The sequence below is a fragment of the Periplaneta americana genome, chromosome 3, assembly GCF_040183065.1.
Source record: "Periplaneta americana isolate PAMFEO1 chromosome 3, P.americana_PAMFEO1_priV1, whole genome shotgun sequence".
NCBI lineage: Eukaryota > Metazoa > Arthropoda > Insecta > Blattodea > Blattidae > Periplaneta > Periplaneta americana.
In genome coordinates, this window is record NC_091119.1 from 71320715 (window position 1) to 71347478 (window position 26764).

The following is a 26764-nucleotide window of genomic DNA, read 5'->3' on the forward strand; positions in this document are numbered from 1 at the left end:
ATCTAATATTATCCATGTTCCACACAGCCTTTGTGCAACAGTAGCTTATGTAGGATTGCACAATTTAATTGTACGAATCAAATTCCCTAATAAATTTGATGTTAATTATTAATATATCGCGAAAAATATCATCGGCTGATGTCATCATCATTAAACTCTCCTAGTGTTATATGCATTATTTTTACTAAAATCGATTCATTTTGAATTGTAGTTATTTACTGTACCCTTAACAGTAACCTACGAAAAATGACTTTCGTTGTCATAATACACTTAACAGCTGATTTAAAGACGATTCAAGGGCTTTGAAACATGTTCCCGAAGCAGATGAGAAGTTGGAACACTTGGAACAGTTGGCATTGATGTTATAAACATATTCTTATGAAACTGTTATTTTGGAACAGCTTCATTCATGAAACAGTTACAGTCGAAGCTGTTTCTTAAAAAGAACAGTTTATCCCATCTCTACTTCTGTGTAATTAATAAGATTGGTAAAGCTCGAATGGAATTAATTTGTATCATCTCGTGGGGTGCGACAACTTGTGATGGGGGGGAGGGGTGGATTTGTTTCTTTTTCCACTCTGGAATTAATCTCATCCGAGCTTTGCCGGTCTTACTAGATACACGCAAGATGCCTTTCTTGGAAATAACGAAACCACATTTTTGCAGGCTCCTATAATTTTCACGTAACTGTACTTGGCATCGGAAAGAGTTATGTACCCCTCCCAAAAAGGCTCGATTTTCTTGGGCATTGCTACTGTGATACACCGTGCACTCTGATTATGAAATCACTTGCTACTAGTCTATCACCTCTCGCTGCAATTCAGCTGTCGGTGTGATTCCTGACGCACATGACATCATTCAAATTTATCAGAGATCAGAAACAACCCTGTATTTCTGATTCGACTAGTTCATTATAGATATTGAAGAAATTTTTCATCCGAATATTCGGTCATTTAAGCATTTATCTGCTGCTTGTATTTCGTAATTTATTTAATGATATGAGACAGTATGATAAGTAGCATACAAAAATAAACTGTAGTTAAAGATTAAGATCTTGAGTATTGGAACCACATAACTTTCCGCTTTTGCAAGATTAATTACCCATGCATATAGTGACAAAAAGTTAAGAGAAAAATATTGAGACACAGACTTGTCAGGGATTCAGGTGTATTAAAAGTTGTCTTTAGGTGTGACAGTAAGTACAAATATACAATTCAAAATAAAATGTTACTTTCGGCTCTTCAAATTAAGATACATGTACTGTATGTGACAATGGTCTACTGGTACCAACGCCATCCAAAGCTCGTAGGTTGAAACCTCACCAAGAGTGATACATTTTAATCACAATAAAAATGCATAGCATGGCATCCTTTACAAGTTAAATAAAACCGGAACTTCCAATATGTAAATAAACCATATCCCTGAATGAGAGGGTCTTGACTAAATTTACCGACCATTTATCGCACGTCAAATTTTGGAGGAAGCTCATTGGACTAGTGTGTACATGTCTCATCCTTCACTTGTAATCTGTACCATGTACGGTGTATAATGGAGTATTACATTGGCATAAGTATGGTAATTTGAGTTTCTGGCAATAATGGAGGGTATGTTGAATGGTAACAACCAGGAAAACTTAAGCGTTCTGTTGAAATCTTCTCCACAGCTATTTTTTTTGTATTATAAATTGGTAAGCTTTTTCAGACACTAAACCAGTCTTTCGGCATGAATTCATTTAATTTTTTTATGATAAACATCCTTTGGAAGGAAAGTAGAAGTGACAGACTCATGTCAGATATTTACAAGTAAAAGAACTCAGGACCTGAATGGGAGAACTCCAGCTGAATTTACCGTCATTTTTTGCCCACTTCAGAATGTGTGAGCTTATATGAGTGACCTACTGCACATGTGTAGTCCCAGCCTCCTTTTGTAATCTGCACAGTTTATGCCCTAATTTATGTGACAAAAGTAATGCTTCTCCCATGACAAATTTGATAGAATTTATCAGTTGTCAAACTACAATCCTTAAGTAGTTGTCAGCCTTAGTAAATTGCCTATGTAACTAACGTTTTGATGATGTGAACTGACTTTGCAGAAGAGTCTTCGTATGGTTCTGGCAGTGGCTCTGGTGATGGTAGTGACAGTGATGATGACTTTGAGGGATCTGGAGATACAGGCCACTTTGGATACGGACATGGCCCGGGAACTGGAGGAAGCGGACTGAAACCATACCTTCGGCCAACTAACAAAGATGACAACAATCTTCATCCTGGGGTTCCCGGAGGGGAGATGGACAGACACCGGCCAAGGAACAGCACAAGTGGTGGGACATCTGCGACTGCCAAGCGGGAGATCTCTGTCACACGTGCTGTCACATCATATCTCCTTCCCATTGTTGTTATGTGGTTTGGTGGAATATTTTCTGATTGGCTGTGATGAAAATCCTTTCTGTTTTGTTATCATGATATTAATTGCAGGTATGCAGTAGAAAGAAGGAATCTCTAAGAGTTTTGTTTAGGTGCATGAGTCAACTGGATTCAAAGCCTGATCTAGTCCAAATAAGAATTGTGAAGAGAATGGCAATGTACATTCGGAATTCCTTTCATACGTTCCTTAATTTTTGTATCCATAACATTCCAAACAATAATTTCTTTGTTTCTTCTAAACAGAGTTAGTTTTAAGCAAACTGTAACACAATATAAATACAAAATATAGTCTTCATCCTTCTTTTGGGGCTTGCAGTCTAAAGTAATGTAGTTAAACTTTATCTGTAATAATTGCCAGTACTATCTATTATTTATTTTTTCCACATAAATATTCCAACAATTGTCACTCAAATTTCTTACGTACTAATGAAGACATACACATTAATAAAAGGAGTATCATTCTCTATCATTTCATGCCTGAACATTCAGGTGTAGGCGCCAATAAATTGTTTGTAGATCACTGTAAGAATTCCTTACTCTCATGAGGAAGATAGTTTGATGCAGTTGTCTGTTGCTTTCTGCACTGATGATAAAAGTGAAACTCACTAGCATTTGAACTTGAGTATCTAGTGCAGAAAACTTGTATTATCATTTTTTTGTTTTCAAGTTTGTATTTTCATTAACTGTTTTGTTTCCCGCTGATGGTTTGTAGTTTGATCTTCTTCTTTTTTGACAGGGAGCAATGGTGGAATAAGGATGGCATGGGAAACCGAAATTTCCCCCATTGCAGTACCTTCACCATAAATATCTAAGGATGTGCGAGCGATTGAAACCTTGCCTGTTGCTAGGACTCTTAGGGTTTTAATGAGTTTCAATACCTTTTAATGCAACCCAACTATTATACTAGACTATTTTCTTATGTTGCTCTTTCTAATAAAGTTCGGTTTCATTTATAATATAATCTTGAGCCCCTTTATATTTCTTACGCAGAGTTATAAAATAAGAATAGAAATACATCACGTTGTTCCCTATTCATGACCTGTGTAACAAGTACATCTTTGTTCTATTAGGCCTATACAACTGATGAAATACTGGATTGCAAAACTTTTTTTTTCTTTACATTTGATATAACTCTTGCAGTAAACAACTGGCATATTAAAATACCTCAGTTTTCTTTTCAGAATGCAAATTTATGAACTTTTCGGTATCCATATATAATAGATAATTGAAAAAAATACAGAGAAACGAATTCACCAAAATAGGCATGGTAATGATAATACGAAAAATGTAAGAATTCAAGATTACATTGTATACCCTAGTTATGCATTAATATTACAATTTGTTCCAAATATGGAAAAGCTTTACATGTCGCATTATATTCTTACACCAGATAACATTTTCATCTTATCTTTGAAAGGATTGTGCTCATTATCAACGTATGAATTTCGCGTAGACAACACTTCTCATGTTTACCTGAGAAAAAACTAATCTTGGTCATGTAATTTGTTGAATCATTGTCAGTGAAGGATAACAAGAATATGCGGCATCCACAGAACAAAGTTATAACTATAACACGAGAACTACACATTAATATTATATAATTATGGTCCATGAAAAGGTTTCATATTTTCATTCACTTTACCATTACATATTGTTGAGACTGGCTGAATATTTCGGACAGACATTTGTGCTACATCTAGATGACCATTCTCTCTTTATGTCAATTTATTCTTTAGTGCTGATCATTATTGGCTGTTTTCAGGAAACGCAATTGCATTTATGGGAGAAAGAAATATTTCTCCAGCAGGACTTGACCAGTTTTGAATCTAGTTGTCTTAAGTCAAAAGACAGGGTAAAAAGCTGAAACAATAATTATTCATGTCTGGCACCAGTGTTTCAATTAACCACATTATTTAGTCTTTGAGAAAAGTTGTGTTTGCACTCAAGTGTAGACCTACTTGGAAACTAAGAGAGCATTGTGGAAGCCTTAAAGCATGATAGTGGTTGATGCACACAATTGTATGTGTATCAGCACAAGTTGTTTTATGCAGATGTATTAGATGCTAACTTTTTTTATACATAATGTAAATTATATACTTAAATCCAAAGAGCATCATGCTTCCTATGCTTACAAGTGCAACTTAAATCAGCTCTTCTGAATAGTTTAAAGTTAGAAAAGAGGTCTTGTTAGATCTGATAATGTGAATATTTTTTAACATGGTAATTGGTGCGTGAAGATATTGCTAACTCATGTACTGGTTCGTACAAACTGTAATAACAGACTAAAAAATTGTATGGCTTTTGTAAGGACTGATATAGCCGAGATTTTAGAGACAAGTATATGTGATGATACTCATAATTCCCCACGTGCTTCAACATAAATGTGACATCCTGAATTTCCATTGAGAGCACAAATAAGTATTTTGTAATAATTGTAACTTGAATGCAGTAATGATATGTATACTATAATCATGTTACCAGTATACATTATGGAAACCAGAAGCACATCGTCTGCCGTGTTTAAAGTAACAAAATCGTGTTTACATGTGCTAGACTCGTTAACATCCTATCCATCGTTGAGATTGACCATTTTTCATCTGTAGCTTTATAGGTTATAATACCGAAGATGACAGCAACAAAATTGAACAAGCTGTTTTTAAGACAAAGATATGAAGACATGTTTTAGACATTTATTTTAGCAAATAGAACACGTTTTATAATTTATATAAGTATCAATATTTTGCATAGCAGGACATCAACAGAGACTACAAAATGGAAATGGTAACATTTATGAAGTGTGTTGTATGTGTGTATGTAAAAATATGTTTTAATTTCATTTACCATATAAACTGAACCTAAAAATTGTCTGCTTCATGGCGGCAATGAAATGGGATGTATTTATTTTTATCTTCCATCTTGTGTGTACAGCCATAATCGAGGAAAATCATTACATATTTTGAGTAAACAGCGAGTCCCGTATCATCATAATACTCCAGCAGAAGCTCAATACATCTTCCATATGATATATTTATGTGGATAAAAGAAATTGGTCAGCAGGTACCAACAGGATTCCTTAATAAATGCAAGCGTATTTTTAATCACAATTTATTTCTCCAATACAAACTCAATCACATGAGGTAACAAAAATATATATATTTATTGCTATTAATATTACCATTTGGTCCCCTGCTTTAATTTATTGGGCTGTTTGTAATTCACATGTGATGACTGAGTCTTATGTATCAATTTGGGGGTATTTATACTGCCCTTATCTGGAAACATGCATAGAATGGTATATTGGGAACGAAATTAAAGTCACTTTTATTAAAATTCGATGTTTGTTTTTGGCCTTGTTTTGAAATAAATGTACACTGCAATCATAGTGAATACAGCTGCTAGTGTTGGCAATACAACAGTGAAAACACGCCTTTTATTTTCTACAAAATCCTTCTTCCTTTCCCGTTTCTGTTTGTTAGTCTCCTTCACTTTTCCCTTTAGTTGTTTCATTTCCTCTTGCTCGTACTAATCTGGAAATAGAAGTATCCAAACAAACAACCTATATTCTGGCAAGTGCCACGTTGACTTTTGACAACTCATAACGTGTTATAGTCACAAACTACTTACTAACTATAATATGATTTTTTATATTATTGCATACGTATCATCGAAATTCTGTTTCCAAAATTCGGTCGTTGTCGCTGTGTATCTAAAAATGGCAAAAGTAAACCCACTACTTATTCCATTATTTCTGTATTTACAATTTACAAGTCCAAAAAACTGCACAACACTACTTACCCCCTCTACAAGCCACTATTCGAAAGCGAACAACACACACACGATATCATTGTAGCCAATATTGCCGAGGCAAATATTACATGCTCACCAACTCATGATTTCAATATGGCGGACATAAGCAGACGATCTGAAAGGATTGTGGTTACGAAAATGACATAACACAGTGACATTACAGTTAGAGATTGAAACATGAAGGTGAAGATGTATGTATGTTTCACAAATAGTGTTAATTGAAGGCTTGTATTGGTTAGTTCCTACATTGTGTGCATTCTTGAATGTATTACGTAATTTGTTTTTCGCTTCTTGACAGTACTGCAAAATATTCTTCGCAGGTAAAAATTCACAATGACACATTTCCCCGGAAGACCTATAAACATTCCAGAGAGCGAAAAAGATTCTGGCGTAAAACATTATGGATTTGCTCAAAAGGCAGAAACAAATATTATGTCTGATAATTACTATGATTGGAAAGAATATGTATGTGGCCTGGGAGCAGCGTTTATTAATATTTCAGTCACTTTTCCAATCAATAAACTGATATTCCGACAGGTAAGATGTTACACCTTCTTACGCTATTATTACTAAAGTTTCATTTATAAAATTGCAATGATTAAAGTGACATACTTTAATTTTTACCAGACATTAACGTTGTCTTGCACTATTCCGCATAACATTAATGTGGTTTTATCAGTTCAGTTTCAAGCATTTTACAAATATGTTTTTAACAAGTTATAAATCATTTTGATATAATAAGTTAAATGTGTAACACCAGGGAGAGTGGATTATTCTGTTGGCTGTTACCATGTTTAGAAAGAAGTTGCAGAATTACAATTAATGATTAATCAGTGTGAGTCGACATTGACAGGAAAGTTATAATTTTTTTTGTATGTGTGTGTGTGTGTGTGTGTGGCGCTTCAACCACTTGCAATATAAGAACCCAAATATCTTTTCCCTCATGCCTGCAGTACACTATACCCCAACTTTGGCTACTAGCAACAGGCATCTATAAAGAACACCGATCAAAATTCCCCTCATTTCTCGCGAAAAACAACTGAATAGACTACAGTGGACTTTATGTTATCAGCAAACAGCTGGCTACATTAAGAAGATTGATTGATTGTATGAAGCATGGAAAACATTATGATACTGCGGACACTAATTCCAAATGCATTAATATAACATCTCTGATACCACGTATAATGTTTAGCTAGTGAAATACAAGAAATTTTATAGCGTTCTTCCGAACAGGGGCAGTGACATTTCCCCTAAGGCTAGAGCCCAGTTTAGGTATATGCCTATTAATCGAAAAAAATGTCATATAAGCATGCGTCCCATTCTCAATATTTTTAACCCCTAATTTTCGATTAATACACACCTAAACTGAGCTCTAACCATAGGGAAAAGACCACTACCCCTGTTCGGAAGCTCGCTCAATTTTTATTATAAAAATTATGTTAAGTTACTAAACTTAAATCTTTTAGAAACGCAAAATGATGATTTATCCGAAGTTGGTTGCAATAGTTCTACCTCGTCACTTAAGAAAGTGTCGCTTTATTTAGTCTAGAGACTGTTTCCAAAACTTTCTAGTTCGGGAAATTATACAATCGAAAACTTATCTTGAAACATTTTGAGAAAACTGAAAGATTTATGAATTACTTGGCCCATATTAATCTGAAGCTTGCAGTTTAAGATCTAAATTGAGTGATATTATATTAATGTTGTCACCTATAGCATGTTGCATTCAGAACACACAAAAAGAAAGTACTTAGCATGGCATTGCTATTTTATATTGACAGAGTTTCCTCTAACCAATTACAGTATTTAATTTAATTTGATTGAAATATACCGTATGTAGAATGAATGTTTTCAGTTCACAGCATAAATAGTTATGTAAAGATAGGCAGTTTATATTGGTTTTGCATTATGTTGTGTAAAGAAATAAAACCCCATAATATTTGAATTGTTAAATTTCATTAAACCTTCACGAGTATGTCCAGATCTTAAAATTGTAAAAATCACTATTGTAAGGTGTTTGCTTGCCTTAATAGGCTTAGTTAAAAGGCTATGTTTAAGTTGACACAATGTCTCTTGTTTTAGATGCTGCATGGTGTTGGTGTAAGTAATGCTGCAGGGCAACTTTCCAGTGAAGGTTTTTATTATCTTTATCGAGGAATGTTACCTCCATTATGCCAGAAATCCCTCTCATTGTCTATTATGTTTGGAGTGTATGAAGAATGCAGGAGACCACTGGAAAATGCAGGAGTGTCTCATTATCTGTCCAAAACAATTGCCGCCATGGTGGCTGGTACTGTAGAAGCTTCTTTAATGCCATTTGAACGTGTGCAAACGTTGTTACAACATCAACATTATCACACGCATTTTCGAAATACATTCGACGCCTTCAAGGTGTTAGGATTCAGTTATGGAATTAAAGAATATTACCGTGGGCTAGTACCTATTCTTTTGCGAAATGGACCTTCGAACGTGTTTTTCTTTTTCTTGCGAGATGAAGCAAAATTACATCTTCCACATTATGATTCATGGTGGGGTCAGGCTTCTCAGCAGTTTGTGAGTGGAGCATTAATTGGTGCATTCATAAGTACAGTATTTTATCCATTGAATGTAGTAAAGGTGCATGTACAAAGCACGATAGGTGGTGAATTTCAAAGTTGCATGTCTGCTTTGAACGAATTGTATAAAACCAGAGGTTTGAGAGATATGTATAAAGGCGTCCATATGAATTATACGAGAGCTTTTATAAGCTGGGGTGTTATAAATGCAGCATACGAATTTCTCAAGAAATGTCTGGCTTAGTATAGCCTACAAATTGCTTTCATGTACAATGTTAATTTGAGATATTTGTGCTTGGCCATTGTACAGTAATATATAGAGCAAACTGGCCGATGATACTGCCATCCGTCGGAAGATAAGAGAGGTTTGAATACCGGTACGCGGAAAAATTTACAGATGGAAATAATTACGAAATAAATGTAGAGCAGTTCAAATCAAATAGCGGCAATTTGACCTGGAACTTAAAATAAAACATCCATTTAAAAACCAATATCAAGAAGATGCCATATGAATACACGTGAACAGCATAAACGAATCATCTAAGTAGCTGTGATCATAGATGATCGAAGATTCAATGAGCAAATGTGAACAGCTGGGTAGGAGCATTGGCGGAGCCAATAACAGATGACTACGTGTTTCAAAATTAAAAATGGAGGTTGAAGACAAGTGTTTATCGCCAGTGCCAAAATGGGCATTATTATTGCTTTTTGTGGATATGTTCATGTTCCTAGAAATGGTTGAAGGTAATAACTAACTACATTACGTGATTTATGTGTATATGGTTAATGTGACATATTGATATCTGGAATTTAAATTAATGTATCCACGACTCGCCAAATTGTCATGGAAGTAAGCAATTCACAAAATAATTTAATTGCATTTGTGGACACAGTTTAATGCACAACATAATATGAAAGTCTAATTATGTGGAGAATTAATTGATTAGCCTTAAAGTCTACGTTTAATAAAATCGATACACTTGTGTATAAAATGTTAATAATTATATTTTACGTTACATACGTAGGCACGGTACCGGTAAATATGTCGTAATATAAATTATCACGTATGTATTAATCAATTATAACGTAAGTGATGCATTGTTATATTCCTGAGGAAATCAACTTTAAAAATCGTTACTGATCCAGCTGTGTGTGCTTGTTTTACACAACAGCAACCCTTCGCGTAGCCTGACAACCTTGATTACTGACCTTCCATGAGAAAGAAACATTTAGTCTCTAATCAGTTATCGGGAAAATTTCAGTATACGGATTTCTCACCGACAATTATATTTTAAAATACTAAAAAGAGCAGATTTGTGTGTGTTTGTCGAATGCACATCATGCTTACGAAAATATACTTTTCAGTGCCAATCATTTGTTTTGTGTGCACAAGTTTCGAATTTTGAAGTAAGAGGGAAAGGAAGGAATCCGTGTTCTGAAATTTATCCCAGTTATCTAATTGACAAGTTAAAGCAGTTTGAATGGTAATGGGAAAAGATTGTTGAACACTTACACTTAAGCTTTGCTTAAAGTGGTATTCACATGTTGCTGTCGGTATTTTGTGTGCATGATAACGTTTAAATAGCGACTAAGACACCCTTCTGTCAAATTTTATGTGTGTATATACAAGAATTTGAGACAATCATACCAAAATTATCATATAGCCTATGCGTGGTTGACAGCAATTTAATAATTAGGTACGGGTGGGATAGTTTTACAGAATTAGCTTCATTTATCTGGCTTTAATAACCTTTTAAAAGAGGGGGGGGGAAATTTCAGTATACGGATTCCTCACTGACAATTATATCTTAAAATACTAAAAAAGAGCAGATTTGTCTGCATTTGTCGAATGCCCTTACGAAACGGCACTTTTCAGTGCCAGTAATTTAGTTTGTGTGCACAAGGTTGGAATTTTGAAGTAAAAGGGAAAGGAAGGAATTCGTGCTCTGAAATTTATCCAAAAAAAAGTTAGAGCAAAACTGTTTCATTAAAATCTTCTAACTTCTATTTAATTGTGACGTAAGTGATAAACTTATATAGGCCTACTGATGTGTTAGTGGTGATTATATTGAACGAGCCTAATTTTATTAAGGGTGGAACAAACTTCTAACCTGTATTTCTTTGCAACTATAAAATAATATAAGCTATAAAAAGTTCTGTTCTGTTTGTGAATATTTTCAAGTTTCTTCTGTTTGAACTTATTTCGTAAGCATGATGATGTGCATTCGACAAACAGACAAATCTGCTCTTTTTAGTATGCTTATGAAAAGGCACTTAACAGTGCCAATAATATATTTTGTGTGCACAAGGTTGCAGTTTTGGAGGAAGACGGAAGTGAAGGTAACTGTGTTCTGAAATTTATGCAACATGAGCAACAAAAGGTATCAGTAACAACATTACGAATATTACCCTGACAACCTGTAATAAAGGATTGTTTAGACATTGAGAGAAATGTACATCGTTTATACTAATTGTGGATCTTTCTACATTCTAAACATACCAACTTCAAAAATAAAATTACAAAAATTAAATAAAGTGGACTATATTTCAGTTAGCATTGACCAGTAACGTGTATAACAGAGCTCAAAGGACAGATCTAACTATGTAAAAACCACCTTGAAAAGCATGTGTCCCCAGTTGTTCACTATTTTAGGCTCTGACAGGATTTTTGTTATTAGTTATTATTTTACAATCTTATGTTGGTCTTTCAATATCTTATTCTGAGATTACACCTAATATTTTCCACTTTTCTTCGTATACTTCACGACCATCTGAGTATGTTGAGAAACAATTTTGTCAACCTCTGTCACAAAACTTATTGCTCTGCTTGCATTTGAACGTTCATTGGAAACCTGAAGCTTTACCTCCACAAAATAGCCAACTTTCAAGTTCATGCTAATTTGAGAATTTGTATTGTGAATAGAGAAGTCACGGAAAGCTCGGATCCTTTTAGGAGTAGATTCTGTAACAGTACTGACTAGTAAGTTCTTTTCTGGTAGAATGAAATAATGAAATCCCTGAATTTTTGAAATGGGTTACACATTTTTCTATCTTTCATCGTGGAAGTGAACTCTACTTCTACTTCTTCTTTCGAAACATAAAATACTTCAACCCCATAGACATACTATTTTGCTGTCTGAGCAAAATCCTCAGCATTTTGTACATGGCATGATCAGGTTTTCAATCTCCTTGAAAATGAAAATCCTCATCTTAGAAAACAAGGTTAGCAAGGTTGTGTAATGATTCTTGAATTGAGCGACACAGCCATTAGAAAAAATGTTCACGGTTGTTGCTCCAGGATGCAGTTCTTCTGAAAATTTGAACCTGTGAAATATAAAATGCTTTATTTCATTTTAAATATCTTTTAATGCAATTTTTTTACACAACCATTCATATTAGTTAAAGTTGCCAAACCTTCAGTGTCGATCCATTTTTTTCCAGGTCATGGGATTTTCCAAGAAGTTCTTTTCTACAGATACTTAAAACAGTATAAAAATCTTTACAATCATCACATACCGGTACATATTTTTTTGTCATACATTTTTCATTTTCTTCCTCACACAATATGTTTAATCAGTAGGCCTATTTTAGAAAAAGATGGGAAGCATTTATTTGTGTCAGACAAAGCTTTAATATAGTTAGGTATTCATGTTCGAATGATACCTGCTTATGCACACTGTGTAGCATTTTAGCATAATTTAATACAAATTTTGGTTTTTCAAACAGTTTTGTGAATTTTACGTTAATTTGAGGATATTCCTCTATAACAATTTCACAGTATTCTTTTATTGTCATGAGCATAATATGCTTTTGTTTAGAGCTCTTTTCACTAGTTACATCATCCCGCACAGAAATCGCAATCTTTTCTGTGGTTGATGGTAACTGACATCTCTTTGATAAAAAGACTGAATCTTTTCTATTGCTTCATTTGTTATTGAAGGTCTTTCAGATTTTAACTTATCAAAAGACAACATTTTTTTTAAATCTGAAAATTCGTTTGATCTTAGTTTTTTTTATCACAGCTCTTCTTTTTGATGGCATCTTTTGTAATGTTTTTTGTTTTGTTTTGTTTACTTACAGCCATGCAAAATGAGCTATTTGAACTGTAACTTCCTTTCTCTGGAGATAGTATGTTTTTATTTATTTCAGATGTTTTAGGAATTTGTTGTTTCGAAGTAGTATGTTTTTATTTGTTTCAGGTATTTTAAGAATTTGTTGTTTCAGTTACTTCCTGTAGTTTCTTTTACACTCTGTTTCAGACAGTCTCTTCTTTTTTAACATTATGGCACTACTTGCACGGGATTTTTCATTTTCTTTTCACTTCTTATCACAGTCTCTGTCTTTGGCAAGATGTGTAGCATAAGACTCAGGATTTGCTTTTAGTTTCTCTCGAAATTACCTCACCCGTTCTCAGTTCAGTGATGCTGAAGATGACTTCTAGAAAAAATATTATAGTTAGAGATCATAATGAATGGATTTATAGAAATAATAATGTGAATTAAATGATTCTCAATCAGATTGTATAAGAATGCAATGAATTGTGCAATATCATTATACCTTGTCTTGATCCACTTATAATTTCTTACAATGTTCCACACATAATGTGTTACTCAATATAAAAAAAAGAACACCCTCTTTGTTTCGAGTTTATAGGTTAACTAGCCACATGTTTAGGTTAGTTTTACAAAGTATAAAAAAATCTTAACTATAGAATTTAAATTAATTAATGAAATGTAAGTTTTTGCATTACAGGTGGGACACATGTGTATGTAATATAGTAATATAATAAAGTTTAACATATCTTTTCAACAAGTCTTCCTTGCTCTGACGTCTGAACTTCAGAATGGCATGCTTTAAATACACAACTGCTCTAGTCAACAGCTCTAAATATTACAATAAAAAAACTCAAAAGAATAAAGATTAAATTGCTTATTTAAAAAACTTCAAATTTTTTAACAAATTGCACAAAAAAGAGATATTTCAGTTATATAAGTGACATATTAAAAAACTTCATATTGTTAGCTTTCACTTGAGTACCCACATGACAGTTTTTCGCCACTTTTAATTTTATGTAGAAATTTTCTTGTTTTATGAAATTGATGTTGAGTGAGCATTTGTGGGATACAAGGCCGTGGATTTGATTCAGGACAGGAACAAGAGATTTTTTTTAGTTACTATTATGAATCAGAATGGTAATGGAGCATACTCGGCCATTGTTTTTCATGTAGGCTGCGTAGTTACACTTTCATATATATATATATCAGATTATAAAATTAATAAATGTTACAAAATATGTACAACTGTTGTTGAGATATTTACTATTGATATTACGCCTATGTTAAATGTACGATATTCTTTGAGTGTGTGACCAATTGAAAAGTACTTTAAGTCAACATGTACCGGTACCTTTTATTTGCTGGGATGCAGCAATTTTTTAATATTTTTCAAGCCCTGATATTACTGTTGTGAAAATTGGTTGAGATTGTGATGCAATAAATTGTATGAGAATAGTTCAAATAGTGTTTTAATTATTCATGTTTGTATTCATTATCAGTGGTAAGTTTGCATTTCTTCACTGGTTATATTAATGGATATCTGATCAGAAGTTTTTTAAATTTCTAAAATAGAAAATCATGAATGTCTGAAGTGTTTGGTCTTTTGTGGACCCTTCACCTTTCATTTTCAATTAGTGTTCTGCCCAAAGACTGGTGTTTCACTGCAAACCCAGCTCTCTACAATCTTTCCTATTTTCTGCCTTCCTCTTTCTCTCCTCATATGATTCATATATCTTAATGTCGTCTATCATCTGATAGCTTCTTCTGCCCCGAACTCTTTTCCTGTTCACCATTCCTTTCAGTGCATCCTTCAGTAGGCAGTTTCTCCTCAGCCAGTGATCCAACCATTTCCTTTTCCTCTTCCTGATCAGTTTCAGCATCATTCTTTCTTTACCTACTCTTTCCAACACAGCTTCATTTCTTATTTTCTCTTTCCACTTGTTGGTAAGTAATTTACTATATGCCACATACTGGTAATATATTTTGCTCTTAGCTAATTTGAAGCGCTTTCTCCTGACATTGTTTATGAAATAAACAGGGCACAATTTTATTGAAAATATTGGCGAACAAAATTGGCTTCCTATTGTATGTGGTAGGTCTTTTGTGAGGGATTTTCTTTGTCTTTTATATTCCATTATTTTTTCGATTAGGTATTGTCATAATACAAATGGTCAGTAACAGGTTAGGTTTGTTCAGTCTTTTAGTATGTGTATGCTTTTTAATAGATCGACTTACCCTGGATCATAGTGAAGAAAGGATTGTTATTGTAAGCTATGATTATCAAAGATTTACTATAGACCAGTGGTTCCCAAAGTGTGGCTCGCGACCCCCCAGGGGGGGTCGTGTAAGAGGTTGAGAGGAGTCAGAAGATGATTTACAGAATAAGTAAACAAATTTCTTATTAACATTTATTTTGTATTTAGAAACATAAACAATATTGAACATAAGAATAAAAAATGTTTTAGTAGTTATAATTAAAAAAAAAAATGTGATTAATATGCCTGTTTTTCAGAAAGTAGCTTCTCAAATCTGGACTGAGCATTCCATACACACAGTGATATCTAGACTTGGATTTATATGCACTAAAAGTATTTAAAATATTCATGCATGTATGCTGTCAAAATCTTTAAAATATGCTCTATCATTTTGAAAACATGCACTAAACATTTTAATTTCAGGCTTATGCATTTTGTACTTACAAGGTACATTGTTCCTTAGACGACATTCTTGTCATTGTAATTTGATTTGCAGTACACAATGATTATTTTCTCCAAATGCTCAGGGCTAAGTTTGACGTTTGTCACTTAACACAAGCTTGTATGCTGACAAGGACCTTTCCACGTCTACAGATGTTATTGAGGAAAATTTGAAACACTTACTAGTTTTGGCGAAACTTCTTCTGGAAGCACGTTTTCACACTGAAGATATTTACCCACAGAACATGAAACTTTGTCAGGATATCTCCCTAAAACAGTGCACAATTATCACTTAATTTTTCTGCTTACTTTAAAGCAGCACTCTGAAGTTTACTCTAAACCTCCTTGAGGAATGATAAAGTTTTATGTAAAGACAAACCATATGTTTCGAGTTTTTTTGGTAACTTCAGCTAGGTATAAGTTTGATTACAGCCAAGTTCCTTTGCAAATATTCACTATTAAAATATTCTGTGAATGTTGAATTGACAGAGTTTTAGTTGGATTTAGCACACCAACGAATTCTTTAACTGCATTGAAATTATCCTAATAGAGAGAGCAGCTTCAATCCATGTACCCCAACAGGTTAAATATTGGCTCTGGGAGTAATGGGAGATCTGTAAATTTTTCTTTGTGAGCATTAACTCTGTATGAGTATCGCAAATACTTCTGCTTTCAACGTAAATAGGTATGTTATTCCCCAGTAACATCACGTGATTTTGTCAGTAGCACTCGGAGAGGTTCTTTACGGGTGCCTCCATAGTAAAAACTTTATTATTTTGTCACTAATGTGTTTAAATATTAATTTTAAAATTAAAAAATGGATTAATTATATGCTCGATGCATGAAAAAATGATTAAATATTCAGCATCATCGGAAATATGCAATTATATGCACTATAAATCGATGCATGAAAAAATGATTAAATATTCAGCAACATCGGAAATATGCAATTATATGCACTATAAAACTTCACATACAAAAACAAAAGAACTTGAAACATATTGCAGAAGTTAATTCCATATCACAAGTAAAAACAAACTAAATATGCATTTACATATAAATCCAATGTCTAGTGATATCATTTTAAAGTTTAAGGAAATTTCTCACTTTTGTTTTGATGGTGAACATAGACGAGAAACTCATTTTGCATAAATACAAGATTGCAAATATTTAAAAATTTAAGAATTGCGTATTTTTGCAAGGTCGCGGTATTCTTGCATTCTTTTGATCCAAAATTGGTCTATGCTTTGCGAAAAAAGTAACATTTAAACATTCCATTTCTAAATTTGATGAACATGATGTGTGGGTCCAATAAGCTCTTTTACAATAATTGAATAGGTATGTCCATCAAATTGCTTATAAAAATCACAATGCTATAATTAATAAAATATTACAACATTTGCAGTGTTAAACGTTTTTGGTAAAAACTGCCATCTTCAGAATATGTAACAATACAAGAATATGAATACTTCGTGTGGAAACATTATGGCTAAGATGCATGTTGATTACATATTAAAATATTTAAAACTAGATTGTATATGATATGAACATATAAAATGAATGCTGAATGATAAAATACAAATTACATGATTCAAATATATACATATAACTTCCACATGAAGTATCCATATTCTTTTATTGTTATGTGTTCTGAAGATGGCAGTTTATCCCGAAAACGTTTAACACTGTAAATGTTGTAATATTTTGCTAATTATAGGATTGAGATTTTAATAAGCAATTTGACAGACATACCTATTCAATTATTATTCCATTTCTAGGTATGCTACATATTTAAATGAGATTTTCCTTCATAGTTGAATGCAACTGCCTAAAAACTGGTTCATCATCTTTGTGATAGTTGTAATTGTTTTGAGTGTCTTTCGGAATGTACTCAAAAAGTTGATTGAAATTGTGGAAACTTGTTTGCATGTCCGCAAAAACACAGTATTTATCATATATAGCGAAATTTTCCATGAGCTCTTTAAGACACTGGAATTAATCAAATATATTTTTGTCAAATGATATTGACTAGAAATCAAGTTTCTTTGTAAACCCGTTAATTTTATCTCTGGCTCTTATGTTAACATCTTGGCCTTGCAAACTATTATTCAAAACGTGTTCTGTCCATTTTTATGAAAGAACGAGGAAAACAAGGTGAAAAAGCAGTATGACTTAAGAAAATGGTGTGAAGGGGAAATAAATCGTGAGAAAAGAAAACTAAGGCATAAGTAAAGTAGCAATGTGGAAAAATTAGCAGTGAAAAGTGCAAATAGTTAGAGATGTGGAGTGAGAGGAAATGTGTCATACTGGAGGGGAGTCAAGAATTACTTTTGGTATAATAATTGGTGAGGAGTAACGTAGTGTAAGAATGGATAACAGACAAGGAAAGACTAGTGGAAGAATTGCAATAATAAATTAAAAATAAGTAATGATCTAAATAACTTGTACAAGAGGCGTTGTAAAACAGGGAGACGGCACTGTATATTAATAATGTGAAGTGCCACCTCCCCAGAAGGTACATTGCTTAAAGACAAATATATACATTCATTCATTCATACATGTTTTTCTCTTTCATAATCTGGTAATAGTCTGGAGATCTCCCTAAAACCAAAAGCTAAGAAAAGAATATGTCCCTTGCTGCATCAAAGAAATGCAAGTGTAAAACAGTTTTTGAAATGGAAGACTGATATAGCATTAATCTGCGATGAAACAGTGGTGTGTTGTTTGCAGTCTTCATTAAAACACAAGATGCAGTATCTAAGCACAGAATATTTTTTGTTAGAATATGCATTTTTAGATGCTGTGAACAGCAAAACTTATTTACAAGCAATCCACAATGCTTTGCATAAACTTGAAATTGAACATGAAAATGTAAAATAGGTATGTGGTAACTGATGGTAATGTTGTGAATTAAGGAAGGGAATTATGGAAGACAATTTAATAATTCATATCACTTGCTGGGCTCATAAATTTAGCTTGTTTGGTGAGGCAATGCAAAAGAATTTGGATTAACTCAATACAATTTATTATATCAAAAACATTGTTTTCATATGTCTAAGGTAATCAAGCACATGTTTTCCTCATATTTAGATGAAAACCATTGAAAGAAATCAATTTCATTGTACTCCGAGCCGGGCCTGTGTTGAGTAGATGTGGTAGTTGGTTCAAAGCTGGGAAATAAGTTCATAGTACTTATTTAGATATCTATCCTTCATACATTTTTCGGACAATTGTATTAAAATCTGCTCCAGTAGCAAAATCTGGTTACAAAAACCTGCAATAACAGCTGGAGGATCATCATGCTGACCACACAATACCTCCATTCTGGTTGATCGTTCAGCTCTGCTGAGCCAGGTGGACATGAGCTCCCCAAATTGATCACAATGCTGGGTGAGCACTGGTTTCATACACTGCACTGTGCCGAAATTTCATGAGAAAATTTCTTCCCCTAAAGAAATCGAACTAGCTTGCAGTCTGTAATTCAAGGCCTGACATGATGCTTTAGACTAGTCGTATTCTATCTATGGTATGCATACCCCTAGGGGTACATGGGGTTGTCTCAAGGGGTATGCATCCCACTGATTACATATGTAAAAATACTGACATTTATTTTATTATAGTACTTCTTGTTAATTATTGCTGTTTACATATGAGGCACTCAGTGCACAAATAGCCCAACCCAAAGAATTATATTTCCACTTTACTCCTTTGTAACAGTGCGCAAAATACGATATACAAAGGAAAATTCTATTGAAATCTCATGAAAAAAACTGGGAATGATGATCAGGCCGATTTACACTTGGAAGAGAACAATATGAGGAGCTCTTTAAAGCAACAAACTCAATATGCAAATTTTATGGGTTGGGCCATTTGTGCATTGAACGTCTCGTATTTTCTTTTATAATATGAACTGTTGTTGTTTCTTGCTTCAGTAACATTTTACATAATTCATTTCTGTTATTAATTCATCAGTAACTAAATGATAATAATAATTTATTTTGCATACAACAATAGTCTTTTGTTATTACAGTGCAGTTTAGGGGTACATTAGCAACAAAGATTGAATGCCACTGCTTTAGATCATGATGCTACAGCATGGTACTGTTCTTACAATACAGTATTTATAATTACATTATTTTCATTAATGTGAAAGACTGCATTAATCTTGGTCAATGCACTGTCAACATAACAGGTTTCAAATCCTTGACCTCAAGGCAACCAGTAACTAACTAGCCTTGGGGGATGAATAACTATCTTCTTCACTGGCATAAGTGGAGGAGGTGGTTCCGTTCCAGGTTTGAAAGTTAATGGTTCTCACTCTTCCAGAAGTTCCATCCCGAATATGCTTTGACCTACTCCATTTCAGTACCAACAATGTTATTTCATTTGCTTATCGAATAGACCTTCTGGTGAAGCTTTTATCCAATGAAGTGAGAGAAAGGATGTTTATATTTGTTATTGCAGTTCATTCAAAGACTTGTTCCGCAACCCCATCACTTAGTGTGACTGTCCTTACCCATTAGTCCACAAAGAAAAATGACTCCTCTATCAAAGTTGGGCTCTTATTTACTTATGACTTTTAAGGAACCTAGAGGTTCATTGCTGCCCTCACATAAGCCTGCCATCGGTCCCTATCCTGTGCAAGATTAATCCAGTCTCTATCATATATCCCATCTCCTTCAAATTTATTTTAATCCTCCTATCTATGTCTCGGTCTCCCCAAAGGTCTTTTTCCCTCCAGCCTCCCAACTAACACTCTATATGCATTTCTAGATTCGCACATACTGCTACATGCCCTGCCCATCTCAAATGTCTGGACTTAATGTTCCTAATTATGTCAGGTGAAGAATGCAGTGTGTGCACTTCTGCGTTGTGTAACTTTCTCCATAAAGCTGAGCTCTCCATTGTGTTGTTATAAAGGCTGCCCAAGAATGATGTCGTTCTCCACGAAGGCTGTTTGATCTATATAATATTGTAACATTTTTTTTATTTTACTTTTACCACCACGCACCCGATAACAGTGTGACTTTCATTTCTAATAATTTACCCTACAACGATGGGTATTCCACTCAACACAGCAACACAGTAGTCGTTATTGCACTCCACACAGTGACAATGACAAGACACGTGTATTATTGAGAAGAAGAACAATGTACTCCTAATTTCAATTAATGTTAACAAAGCACTATGTGCAGAACAAAACTGTCTGTTCACAGTTCGCTTGCCTTGGCTAGTTCTTCTAGCTCACTCTTCAAGTTCAGTGCACATCGAACCCCGGTCTTCTGGCTATGGTCCACGATACGTCGAACTCGAGTCTCCCCAGTTGCGGTCCACCACACGTTGAACCCTGGTCTTGAAGCTGGCTTCCTTGCTCGCTCGAAGACTCACGTGTAGACTGACTTTCGTCAATAACTCACAGTGTTATTTATTTACCACAAACATCTAGAATGCACAAAACTTCTGGACCTCCACAACAATCTGCTTCCAGGTGCTTCCTTACTTCTTCCCAGCCACAGTAGCTTTTCTCCCCCCTTGCTCCGTACCGTTGCTAGCATCAGGGGTTCATGTTTCTGTTTCCCCATGCCTTCCTTCTCGCCAGATGCGCGCGCAACTCCCCACGCGACCAGAATATTCTAGATGGGTGCCACAATATTATGGTATTGTCATAATGTTTAAAACATGTTTGCTGTAATGGAGATCAGTCCTGGGCATAAGAGGGGAAGTGAAAACGACGGAGAAACTCCCACCCATGTCATTTTTTGCTTACACTGCCTTATAAACAAACGCACATCCTGTGCATCAGTGGTGAATTTTAGGTGACTAGTGAGGACCGAAAGTTTGTAAAAATTATGATGCCCACCTGATACTTACCATCACTGATCTTCCTACCTGCTCGTATTGGCCCGAAACATTACTGTCTCAACTGGGGAAGGTGGAGTGGGAAGTTAAAGTGTGGTCTGTAGTGACTGAATCGAGTTAATAATGCCCAGACTTGATGGAGATTGATAGAAATGCTGAAGAATCCATTGAGATATATCAGTAACAGAAAAAATTTAACAATGTGATGAATGTGATTAACATAATAGTATATTACGATACAGGGTTGGGAAGTGTTTTTTACAAAATGGAGGAAAGTTTGAAAAACGAGCAGAGAGAGTGAGCGAGTTTTTCGGTTTCTGAGATTTTGTAATGCACTTCACAAACGAGTATTGTACAACATCTTTTGCACGATCATATTTTTAAAATTACAAATACAGTATATTTTGAATTGAAAATTTAGAGCAGTATTATTCTAAAGCCTTCACAAAACTATACTGTAATGATAACTAAGTAACAATAAGTATACTGTAATGGGTATATTTCAGTATAGTTTTATGTTATAAACACTGCCTGCTGGATCACATCCTATGGTTGCTTACACTACTTGCTCAATCAATGCTTATGCATGAGTAGCCGCTAGGTGGCAGGTAGTGACTGCATATACTGATAATGTTAATAGTGGTAGGCACTGCCTGCCACCTATTGGCAAAATAACTTTGATTGGGCAGGCAGTTTACGCAGCTATAGGATGCAATCCAGTTGGCAGTGGTTATGAAGAGTGGTTTCCCTAGCAACAAGTTTCTTTGTGGGAATTCTAACTTTCAAAGCTTAACAACAGTAGCTGTAAATACAACAAACACACGATTGTGCAAAAAAGAATGTGTTTTACACAATGAGTATATGGTTATTTGTACCCAGTGCTTTGGTATATATAAATTCGTTTACCACCATGCGTCCCAGCATTTCTTTACATTATTCTTACTGGTTGCAAGAGCTGCACAAGTGTCCAAATTTTCTTTAGTTGTTTGTGTGGTTATATGATAGACAAACTGGAGACATTAAAACTTCTAATTTACACAAAAGCTTTGCAAGGCCATCATATTCAGTGAGAAGTCTACATTTTACAGTAACTCATCTTCCATTGAAATCAGAAATCAAGTTTTTGGATCGCATAGAAGTTCATCCCATTTTGAAGTTCTCCACATATTTTTAATTCATCATTATTTTTACTAATATATCAAGTATTTTCGTTCTTGGTTGAATTTTATTTCCTTTTTATTGCTCATTTTCATGCAATTCACAGAGTGCTGGCCGAAATTTTTTGTATATGTAACCTTATTTGTTTCATTTCAATTTTCAGAGTCACAGCATTACACAGTATTACACAGGTGGGGAGGAATATCGCATACTGGAAATGCAATATATTTCATTTAATTTTGTCGAGTTACTTTTTTTTTTTTTTTTCACATAAAATACATCTTTCCCTGCACTGAGTATGGGCACATGTTCCAGGATCCGAGATGAAATAAGAGAATGACAGAATTTCAAATATGTGTATGATGGAAGATTTATTAAAAAATCATCTGCCCTCTAATGAGAGTGAACACAAGCATCCACAACAATAATGACAAAGTTTTTACAATTTTGAAGACATTTAAGATAGTGAATACATTGCGCATATTGGCATGGAACCATTTGCGCCTTTGCCTACATTTTGGCAATTTTAATGATGCTGAATCTGTTCTGGGATTGAGGCATCTATTAGGTCGGATTCTGTTCGCCCCATATGGTTGAACAACACGAATATGGATGAAGATGAAAGTGATAAATGACAGCAAAATGAGCCTGGGATCTGGTGCTGAAAGTTACCAGCATTTGCTCGAGAGAAACCCTGGAAAAAACCTTAACCAGGAGTCGATCCCAGGCCTGCCTTATTTAAAATTATTTAAAAAGTAGATGAAATAATTGTATAACACTATGAGCCACAGTCATGGTAATGTTGTAAGTAGTTAGGCCATAAACCAATGTAACTTACGTGACCATGCTGAATGATGCCACCTCCCATTGCTACAGGCATGAAGAGACTAAAGTTGAATATAAAATCAGCCCTGCCATGTGGCCACCCGTTTAATTTGTAATGGCACTTCTGCAATATTGAAGTGATAATAGACTTATATGAAGGGTTCAGAACCATAGTGGGCCAAGTGCCATTTACTAGAACTGTAGAAAACAAGGGTTAAAATGAAGTTATTGCCATAATTCAATGGAAACATATAGGAAGTAATATAAAGTATACACATTAAAACTAAATGATATATCAATCTTCATTAAACTATGGTATTCACTTAACTTTAACCCTTCTTCCGTTTTTAATAAATGGCACTTGGCCTACTATGGCTCTGAACCCTTCATATGATACACTTTGAGTGTACCATAGTAAAAATTTGCTGTGAGCGAAGACTAATTTCAGAATGTTGTTTCATGCAAAGAGAAAATACAGTCAACTCTGGATATAGTGAATCTCTGTGGACTTGCATATTGTGTTCACTATATCCGAAGTGTCTCTCCCCTAACCTTAAACGACAGAAATGAATGAAATTGTAAACAAGAAAATAAAATATTTCATTTTTGTGGAATGGATTGCACTGTATACTGTTACTCACAGTTGATTTACTTAAACTATTCTGTCGACCCACGTCCGCTTGCGAAAGACCATGTTCAATGTTACTTATAATATTTGCCTTATCTTCCAAAGAAAACACTTTGCGCTTCGACATTTTTATACAGTATATTCACTGTTGGAACACTAGATCAGGTAGAAATGACAAACGATGTTATGGTGTGACTGCATACTCAGTCTTGGAATTTTCCAAGTCACTTAATGGAAACTGGGGGAAGGTTGATGGAGTTTGAAAGCCATCGAAATCTTACCTTCATGTATGCTCTGGACATAATGTCTGTACCCTTTTAATAAAAGAATGCAATTTCATTTTCCGTTGTTTTGATGCTATCAGTCATAATGGAAATGTTTCTGAGAACAAAAGGTAACCCTTCGACGGTGGAGGATTAGAAATAACAGTAGAGTAGAGTGCCTGAGAACAGAATGTCAACCCTTCGACGGTGAAGTGAGGCAAAGTCGTTACATGTTGCCTTAATTTACAGTCCAGCTGATTGTCTAGGAATTACTAATCCTACCTTTGTCCTTTGACTAAAGGAGTAGGAAACTTAGAATGTTGTTCTCAGCACATTCTTTCAATTTTATTCAAGAAGGTCTGACTTCAAATAAGAATTTGTCAGAACACAAGGTTCACTATAACCAAAGCGAGGGTTCACTATAAACGGAAATATTAATGTACTTTATAATGTATGCGGGTCAGGACCAACGATTTAGGTTTCACTATAGCCGAATGTTCACTATAACAGAGTTCAATATATCCAGAGTTGACTGTATATTACAAGCCCTTCATTAATTACTTTTGTTATCATAGACCTATACTCTCCATTTGTAAACCAAAACAAAAATAACACATTTAAATCAGCACAATTATAGTTTCACATATTCTACATGCCTGTAGCCCTGATACATCACAGATTTCCCCCAGTCCCGCCCCCAAAAATTACACTTTAAAATACTATAGTTTCATTATTAAGTTTTTAGATTGTGCATCAGCTGCTTATATCACATACATGAGGTCTTAGGTTCGAATTCCCGATTTACACCTCATTCTCTGGTTATTATTTAATCCAGTTTTTTTTTCCTCATAGCTTTTACTCGCTCACAACACCATATCACACTCTCCATTCCTAAACACAGAACATCCTTCTACTCTTCATCTTTCACCGTCTCTGCAGCTCATCTCTGGAACACTCTACCACAACATGTCAGAGACTGTCGGACATTGTGTAGTTTCAAAAATAAATTAAAATTGCACTTTTTGAATTAGATTCCTTTCAGTTATAAACCCTTTTCTCTGCTATAGTTTTGTAAAAATATAGGCTATATATTTATTTTTCCTTCTTTTCCCCCTTTTTGTTCTCTTTATCAGCCGATGAATTTATTATCATAGCCTTTTTATCGTAAATTCTATGTAATTTTCGTATTTCTTTTCTCTTTTTTATTATTTTATTACATTCCATTTTGATACATTCTTCCTTACGTTTTTCCATATTAACCATTTGTACTAAATGAGTTGCTTTCACTATATTCCAATGTATTTTACTTTCTTTTTTATTATGGCATTATTTTCATGTTTTAGTGTCGATTTTATTATGCTGTTATTATTATTTTTTTTTGTAATATGTTAGTATTCTGTTCTTTAACTTTTCGTTAAATTTTAACTGCTTGTATACTTTGTGACCTGGTAGAGTGTAAGAGAAGGCCCTATGGCCTTAACTCTGCCAGTATAAATAAAGAATTATTATTATTATTATTATTATTATTATATTTTCACATTTTATTGAGTCAAACATGTGAAACCAATGCGCTTAAACATACGTGAATCAGTACTCAGTTCAAATATAATAATAATAGTAATAATATAAACAGTATAAAATGAATTAAAAAAAAACGTTAAAAAAAACAAAAGGGACTTGACCGTAAGACCTCATGCACGTTAGTCTGTGACATAAGCTATTCTGTAAGGTGCCCTGATGTGTAGTCCATAATAGTAACTTTTGGAAAAGTCGCTTTTTTTTTTTTAATGGCTGACCATCAATGCCCATAACATAGATGTGTTAGAATTTATTCTTCAAACTATACTATTGGAATAAGTTAGATTAAACATTGCGTTTCCTGTTTGTGATATCCCCTTGTCAGATCTATTTTATATTTTTATTAATGCTTTGCTATTTTTGAACGTGATTTGTTTGTGCAGGTCGAACAAACCAGTTTGTTACATGTGGCTCAGTTCTTAAGCTAATGAATGTTGATTACAAGGTTCGACTGCATTCCCATGATGTCAAGTATGGCACAGGCAGTGGTCAGCAGTCTGTTACGGGAACAGACGTGCAAGAAGACGTCAATTCTCACTGGGTTATTAAAGCGGAGACTGGAAAGCATTGTGTTCGAGGGTAAGATCTCTTATAACAGTCTGAACAATTTGCATGACGATTTGAAACCTCCAACATCAGGAAAAACAAAGGAAACGGGACATATCTGTAGGGTGTCTGTTACCAAGAGCTACTCTCTAAAACTGCATCTTCCTTTGCTGTTTCTGATAATGGAGATAAGTCATAACTCCAGGCACTTATTATATGACAGGATGCAAAAGTCCAAAATTTTACGTTAGTTTCAATATAGAGTTGATTCAATTGGATTGTTTGATGATGGAAGAAAGCTGCAAATAACAGAAATGAAATTTTTAAGATAAGTGGCAATAGTATCATTTCAGGACCTCCAATATAAT

The 26764-nt window shown here is 34.2% G+C and overlaps 2 protein-coding genes across 7 annotated transcripts in view; both read left to right on the forward strand.

Moving 5' to 3' along the window:
- The window catches only part of dlp (glypican dally-like), a 124104-nt gene extending 118259 nt beyond the window's left edge, over positions 1–5845 (forward strand). The window contains exon 14 of the mRNA XM_069822626.1: positions 2093–5845. Coding sequence (XP_069678727.1) covers positions 2093–2433 — 341 coding nt within the window. The 3' untranslated portion in view covers positions 2434–5845. The remainder of the gene's footprint in view (positions 1–2092) is intronic.
- Positions 5846–6214: 369 nt separating this feature from the next.
- Positions 6215–26764, forward strand: part of LOC138696159 (stromal cell-derived factor 2-like) — a 45506-nt gene continuing 24956 nt past the window's right edge. Inside the window, exons 1-4 of one of the 6 annotated variants that reach the window (XM_069820737.1) lie at positions 6315–6464; positions 6551–6767; positions 8316–8367; positions 26234–26429. In XM_069820737.1, the coding sequence (XP_069676838.1) occupies positions 6564–6767; positions 8316–8367; positions 26234–26429 (452 nt within the window). In that variant the 5' untranslated portion in view covers positions 6315–6464; positions 6551–6563. Of the gene's footprint in view, positions 6465–6528; positions 6768–8315; positions 9533–26233; positions 26430–26764 lie in introns of those variants that run through there. The other 5 variants (XM_069820733.1, XM_069820735.1, XM_069820734.1 and 2 more) reach the window with 5 other exon arrangements.